This window comes from Arachis stenosperma, chromosome 5 (assembly GCF_014773155.1).
Source record: "Arachis stenosperma cultivar V10309 chromosome 5, arast.V10309.gnm1.PFL2, whole genome shotgun sequence".
Lineage (NCBI taxonomy): Eukaryota > Viridiplantae > Streptophyta > Magnoliopsida > Fabales > Fabaceae > Arachis > Arachis stenosperma.
In genome coordinates this window covers 115,077,927-115,085,435 of record NC_080381.1, presented here as the reverse complement: position 1 = coordinate 115,085,435, position 7,509 = coordinate 115,077,927, and the positions used below count along the sequence as shown (strand labels likewise).

The following is a 7,509-nucleotide window of genomic DNA, read 5'->3' as shown; positions in this document are numbered from 1 at the left end:
ATATATATATAATAATTAATAAAATAATTAATAATATTATACTATATATTTTTTTAATTTATATTATGTGCTATATAAATTTAAAAATTTAATTTTATATTTTAAATTTTAATAATTATAAAGACAGTAAAATAAGAGTAGACAAATACTTAAGAAAAAGAATCGCAATAGCTAAATGATAGTGCACAATATCAATCAACTATAAGCTTTATGTTTGTGGATGGAATCTCCCAATAAGTGATAGAATGGCAATTCCTACTCTCTGAAAAGTACCAAAAAAATGACTACTGAAATCTGAATTTTAAGCATAAAAATTCTGTAAAAAATTGACCTAATAAATCCCGTCAATAAAATGGTCCCGTAGGGAGTCCATCTATTCCGAATTTAAATTTAACTTTTTGCTGATAAAAACAGGACAAATTCAATACTGATTATTTAGGACGGAACGGGTCGGATAGGGAAAAAAACCCGCCATACCCGCGGCATGGCCAACCCTATGACCCCCAATTAATTAATTAATACTTTGTGAAGACCGAGTCTTCACCAATTGCTGCCACCATGGCAGTCCCCATCCATATCAGTATATCACCACCTTCAACCCCGTGAATTTTTCATACCCTTGCGGCGAGCATAGCTGCTGCGTTCTTCACTCATCAATGATGTTGCGTTCATCAACAAAAGCTTCTCTGCGCTTCTTTCGGCAGCAATCTCAATCTCAATTTGGTACTCTTTCTCATCCCAAACCCTACCTTATTCCCATTACTCTCTCTTATACCACTCATATTGATGCCATCAAGGACAGACCCCATCTCCTATATTCTATTAGGAATCTCCAAAACCTTGACTCTGCTTTGCATCTCTTTCACAAGATGGTTTCCATGAACCCTTTGCCATCTGTGAAGGACTTTACCTTATTGTTTAGCTCTATTGTTAAGATGAAGCATTACACAGCTGTCATTTCCTTAATCAAACACTTGTTCTCCTTAGGACTCAAATCTGATACCCATACACTCAATATTGTTGTCAATTGTCTGTGCCGTTTGAATCATACTTCCTTTGCCTTCTCGGTGGTGGGGACGATGTTCAAAATCGGCTTGGAGCCCAATGTGGTCACGTTTAGCACCATTGTTAATGGTCTTTGTATTGAAGGCAATGTGGATTATGCTATTTGGTTTCTTGACCACATGGATAACTTGGGATATCCACCCGACTCCCACACCTTTGGAGCAATTATAAATGGATTGTGCAAGATGGGCAACACCCCTGCTGCCATTGCCATTCTAAGGAAGACGGAAACAAGAAACTGCAAACCAAGTGTTGATGTTGGAGGTTATACCACAATTGTGGATAGTCTTTGCAAGGATGGGCTGGTATCGGAGGCTTTGAGTCTATTCTCCGAAATGACAACAAAAGGTCTTCAACCCGATACTATCACTTACAATTGCTTGATTCAAGGACTCTGTACTTTCAGCAGATGGAAAGAGGCTGCGTCTTTACTGAGCGAGAGGAAACAAAAGGGAATTATGCCGGATATGCATACTTTTAATATTTTAGTGGATGCTCTTTGTAAAGAGGGAAAGATTTCAAGTGCGAGAGCCATACTTGGTCAAATGGTTAGAATGGGAAAGGACCCTGATGTTGTCACCTATAACTCAATGATTGCTGGTTTTTGTTTCCAAATTCAAATGGAGGAGGCCATGAAAGTATTTGATTTGATGGTTCACAAGGGATGCGTACCAAACGTCTGCACTTATACTTCATTAATCCATGGGTGGTGCAAGATCAAAAGCATTGATAAGGCTATTTATCTCTTGGATGAAATGGTCAATAAAGGTTTAAATCTGAATGTTGTGACTTGGAATACTCTTATCCATGGATTTTGCAAAGTGGGTAAACCGTTAGCTGCTAAAGAATTGTTTTTTACAATGCACAAATTTGGTCAATATCCTAATCTATCGAGCTGTGCCATAATATTGGATGGCCTATTCAAATGTCATTTGTTTTCTGATGCAATATCATTATTTAGAGAAATGGAGAAGAATAATTTGGATCTTAATATTGAAACTTACAATGTGGTGCTCCGTGGGATGTGCCATGCTGGAAAACTAAATGATGCACTAGAACTCTTCTCTTGTCTGCCAGCAAAAGGCTTGAAACGTGATCTATATACATATACAATAATGATCCAAGGTCTATGTAGGGAAGGACTTCTGATTGATGCTGAAGAGTTACTGATGAATATGGAAGAGGATGGCTGCTTGCCCAATTCCTGCACATATAATGTATTGGTTCAAGGATTACTGAGAAGAAATGATGTTCCGAAGTCAGTAAAATATCTTCGGATTATGAAAGAAAAAGGTTATGCAGCAGATGCTAGAACCATGGAATTGCTTGTAGATTACCTCTCTACGCACAAAGGAGAGAATGCTTTTCAAGAACTTGTGCAGAAAATTGTTTGAATATATCAATATAGCCTAAAATCATTTGAAAATATCAATATAACCTTAGTTCTTTAAAATTATACATTTTTAAATAAAAGAAAAGTCATTGAAAGAAAAATAAAATCTTCCAGCAGTGTGTCCTGATTGATCTGTACTAAACGCTTATAAAATTGTATGGTAAAAAATAGGTTTAATTACTCTGTTAGTCTTTATAGTTTCGTGAAATTTTCAATTAGGTCTCTATACTTTTTTTTCTTTTTAATTGGGTCCCTCTACTAAATTTTTTTTTTCAATTATGTCTCTCTTAGTAGTAATTGGCATAATTTTATAGGGACCTAAATAAAAGGAAAAAAAATTGTAGGGATCCAATTTAAAAAAAATTTGGCGCAAAGACTCAATTAAAAAAAAAAAGGTATAGGAACCTAATTGAAAATTTTGTGAAACTATAGGGATCAATAGAGTAATTAAACTAAAGAAATAAAACTAGCACATTAAGGTTTAAAGATTCATTTAAAATTGTGTTTGTCGTCTAATTCTACACTTAAATAGTAACATTTTATCTTGTTCTCTTTCAGGCTTCATACTAATGCTTCATACAAGAAACTTGTCATGCCATTTTCACTACGCAATGTAATAACAAAATGTTATATAAGAAATAAAACTTTCTTTACTAAAACTACATAACATGGACCGATCAAAGTGGTTTTCCATCAAAAGTATCATACGTTCCTCTACTTTCTTAAGTCATGAAGAAGGCTGCTCGTTCATAAGATTGTTGTTCTAGTGTAGAAACTGATACTTCCATGCTGCTTTTTTTTTTTTTCAAATTGACCACAGCAGAATAAGAAAGTTATGCATTACGTTATTCTAGTCATCTACTTCATTTTAAGCTTCATTCATGTGAATTTTTAAGAATATTTGTATATAATATAGTATTTATTAATATATTTTTAAAATTAGATTAAATAATTTTATGTGAAAATATTATATTAAATAATTTAAAATTACTTTATATTTATTTTAACACAAAAGAGAATCATTGTCTAACCAAAAAAACACACACACAAAAAAGAGTATTCTCATTGATATTGTATTTTTGTTGTACTTCTCAAGTTTTAATCTAGTTTTTAGTATTTCTTGTTCATAGATTTTTGGCCAAGTTCAATTAGGCATAATAATGACTTAATTTGTTTCCATTTGTAAGACAAATGTAACCACTTATTATGCTAATGTTATTTTGTAGTTTTTGTTCTAATTGCAAGAATACATTTTTTGTTTTTTTTTTTTGCAAAAGAACTTTACAGGAGATTAATAAGGCTCTTTAAGAAGAGAAAATTCATGAGTTTACTTTACATTTAGTGAAGGAGTATCATTTAGTCCAAACTGAATTTGTTCAAGTAAAGAAAAAAGTTGAGACCTTTGAAAAAATGCTAATTCCATGGTATCTTTCGATTTATCCTTCATGAAAGATCAATTCAGATGGTTCAGTCAACCAAAAAAAAAAAAAGAAAACCCGCTTGTGAAAATATTCTAAGAGACCATACCAGAAGATTTAACACGTGTTTTAGTGCCAACCTAGGATATTGCTATGTGACTTTTGCGAAACTTTAAGATGTTCTTCTCGGCTTGGATTTGATACATAGTCTAGACTATGCGAATGTGGAGATTGAAGTGGACTCAGCAGTGACGGTCAAGACTTGAATGAGCTCCACTTTGTTAGACTCTTGTTTTTTTGGACGTTAATCCACGTTGTTCATAAAAAAAAATTGGTTCATTAATATATGTTATTTTTTGAAAACATTAAAAGTGTAAACAATTTTAAATTTTTTTATTTAAAAATTAAGAAAATAATTAAAAAATAAATTAGATTTACTAATTATTTTTCTTCAATGAAATATGAAAAAGTTCTTTTATGTTAATTTATTCTGTTAACTTTATCAAAATACTACATTATAATAAAAAGCAGTCATTAAAATCAGTTTTTTATATTTATTTAAATATATGTGTATATATAATTATATATATTTTTAACAAATAATCAATTAATAGAATAATTAAATCTGCTACATTAGTCACCAAAAAAAAAATCTGCTACATTAGAATAGTTAAACTTACAACATATAAATAATCAAATTTATTTATAGTAATAAAATAAAAAAAAATCTCATCAAATACCAAATTCGTTATTTTAATAAACAACAATTGCCAATGAGTAATAACTCAAATGGCATAGTCTTTCCATACTCAATTAAGAGGTTGCGAGTTCGAGTCTTCTATCTTTGGTAAAAAAAAAAACAATTAATTAATAACTAATTGGATTAATAGTCAAATTAGATCTCAAAGATAAGACATTTTTTAAATTAATCAATGAAAGATTTTTTTAATCAAATTGGTCATTCAAAGATTGCGAATTAATCATATTTGTCCCTCAGTCACTCCATTAACAATTTTTTTCAAAAATTGATGTTTTAAAATGTTAATCGATAATATATATAATACCTAATATGTCTAATTGGATATTGACCAAATATATTTATGAAAATTTATTAATTTAATCATTTTTTTAATTAAAAATTTTTTATTTCTAATATGACCTAATGACTAAATTGATAGATTTTCATAAACATATTTAATTAATGTTTAATTGAATATATTGTATATCATGTATGCTATGAGTTAACATTTTATTAATAATTAACAAAAATTATGAGTAGAATAACAGACAAAAATATATAATTAATTTGTAATTTTTAAAAGATTAATTTGATTAAAAAAATCTAAACGAATTTAAGGAATACGGACGAATTTAATTATTAACCATGACTAATTTATAATTTTCAGTAGGTACAACAGCCGAACAGCAATTGATTAATCAATACTTTGTGAAGATTCTTCAGTCTTCACCAATCACTGCCGCAAGCCCGCAAGCCCCATCGATATCACCACCTTCATTATCGCCATGAATTTCATACCCTTGCGGCGAGCGTAGCTGCTGCGTTCTTCACTCATCAATGATGTTGCGTTCATCAACTAGAGCTTCTCTGCGCTTCTTTCGGCAGCAATCTCAATTTGGTACTCTTTCTCATCCCAAACCCTTTCTTGATGCCATCAAGGACAGATCCCATCTCGTAAATTCTATTAGGAATCTCCAGAACCTTGATTCTGCTCTGCATCTGTTTGACAAAATGCTTTCCATGAACCCTTTGCCATGCGTGAATGACTTTAACCTTTTGTTTAGCTCTATTGTTAAGATGAAGCATTACACATCTGCCATTTCCTTAATCAAACACTTGTTTTCCTTAGGACTCAAATCTGATATCTATACACTCAATATTGTTGTCAATTGTCTGTGCCGTCTGAATCACACTCCCTTTGCCTTCTCTGTGGTAGGGATGATGTTCAAAATCGGCTTGGAGCCCGATGTGGTCACATTGAACACCATTGTTAATGGTCTTTGTATTGAAGGCAATGTGGATTATGCTATTTGGTTTCTTGACCACATGGATTACATGGGATATCAACCCGACTCCCACACCTTTGGAGCAATTATAAATGGATTGTGCAAGATGGGCTACACCCCTGCTGCCATTGCCATTCTAAGGAAGGCAGAAACAAGAAAGTGCAAACCAAGTATTGATGTTACGGGTTATAATGCAATTGTGGATAGTCTTTGCAAGGATGGGCTGGTTTCTGAGGCTTTGAGTCTATTCTCCGAAATGACAACGAAAGGTATACAACCCAATACTATCACTTACAATCGCTTGATTCAAGGGCTCTTTACTTTCAGCAGATGGCAGGAGGCTGCGTCTTTACTGAGCGAGAGGAAACAAAAGGGAATTATGCCGGATACACATACTTTTAATATTTTAATGGATGCTCTTTGTAAGGAGGGAAAGATTTCGAGTGCTAGAGCCATACTTGGTCAAATGGTACGAATGGGAAACGATCCCGATGTTGTCACCTATCACTCAATGATTGCTGCTTATTGTTCCCAAAATCAAATGGAGGAGGCCATGAAAGTATTTGATTTGATGGTTCACAAGGGATGCGTACCAGAAGTCTACACTTATAATTCATTAATCCATGGGTGGTGCAAGATCAAAAGGATTAATAGGGCTATTTATCTCTTGGATGAAATGATCGATAAAGGTTTAAATCTGAATGTTGTGACTTGGAATACTCTTATCCATGGATTTTGCAAAGCGGGTAAACCGTTAGCTGCTAAAGAATTGTTTTTTACAATGCACAAATTTGGTCAATATCCTGATCTATCGAGCTGTGCCACTATATTGGATGGCCTATTCAAATGTCATTTGTTTTCTGATGCAATATCATTATTTAGAGAAATTGAGAAGAATAATTTGGATCTTAATATTGAAATTTACAATGTGGTGCTCGATGGGATGTGCCGTGCTGGAAAACTGAATGATGCGTGTGAACTCTTCTCTTGTCTGCCAGCAAAAGGCTTGAAACCTGATGTATATACTTATACAATAATGATCCAAGGTCTATGCAGGGAAGGACTTCTGATTGATGCTGAAGAGTTGCTGATGAATATGGAAGAGCATGGCTGCTTGCCAAATAGCTGCACATATAATGTCTTCATCCAAGGCTTACTACCACGAAATGCTGTTCTGATGTCAATAAAATATTTTAAAATTATGAAAGAAAAAGGTTTTGCAGCAGAGGCTAGAACCATGGAATTGCTTGTAGATTACCTCTCTACGCACAAAGGAGAGATTGCTTTTCAAGAATTTGTGCAGAAAATTGTTTGAATATATCAATATAACCTCTTAGTTCTTCATTTGAATTGAGGATTCGATGTTGTGTAGAAACCGATACTTCCATGTTGCTTTTTGTTTTCAAATTGGACCCGGCAGACTAAGAATCTCCTTCTTGAAAAGGTTATGCAATGTATAATATATCAACTATGGTATCAAAGCAACTGATTCAATGATTTAAATATAGTTTAAACTTTAAAGTAAATACCAAGGTGTTAACAATGATAACTTTACAAAAAGAATGCCCAATTTCTGAATTTCAAAAGTAAATATTTATTAAAGTTATA

The 7,509-nt window shown here is 32.7% G+C and overlaps 2 protein-coding genes across 2 annotated transcripts; both read left to right on the top strand.

Annotated features, from left to right (window-relative positions):
- Window positions 1–542: 542 nt before the first annotated feature.
- On the top strand, window positions 543–2,532 carry LOC130979880 (putative pentatricopeptide repeat-containing protein At1g12700, mitochondrial). The gene has a single exon (XM_057903423.1). The coding sequence runs from the start codon at window positions 657–659 to the stop codon at window positions 2,457–2,459; it is 1,803 nt and encodes a 600-aa protein (XP_057759406.1). The 5' UTR covers window positions 543–656; the 3' UTR covers window positions 2,460–2,532.
- Window positions 2,533–5,298: 2,766 nt separating this feature from the next.
- On the top strand, window positions 5,299–7,361 carry LOC130979454 (putative pentatricopeptide repeat-containing protein At1g12700, mitochondrial). Its single transcript, XM_057902900.1, has 2 exons — window positions 5,299–5,513; window positions 5,832–7,361. The coding sequence occupies exons 1-2, from the start codon at window positions 5,453–5,455 to the stop codon at window positions 7,214–7,216; spliced, it is 1,446 nt and encodes a 481-aa protein (XP_057758883.1). The 5' UTR covers window positions 5,299–5,452; the 3' UTR covers window positions 7,217–7,361.
- Window positions 7,362–7,509: the final 148 nt, after the last annotated feature.

What these genes read in the sequence shown, in the direction of transcription:
- LOC130979880 (XM_057903423.1), top strand. Translation starts at nt 657, where the DNA reads ATGATGTTGCGTTCATCAACAAAAGCTTCTCTGCGCTTCTTTCGGCAG.
- LOC130979454 (XM_057902900.1), top strand. Translation starts at nt 5,453, where the DNA reads ATGATGTTGCGTTCATCAACTAGAGCTTCTCTGCGCTTCTTTCGGCAG. An exon ending in TCGGCAGCAATCTCAATTTG is followed by an intron (nt 5,514 to 5,831) that starts GTACTCTTTCTC and finishes TCTCTGTGGTAG; the next exon opens with GGATGATGTTCAAAATCGGC.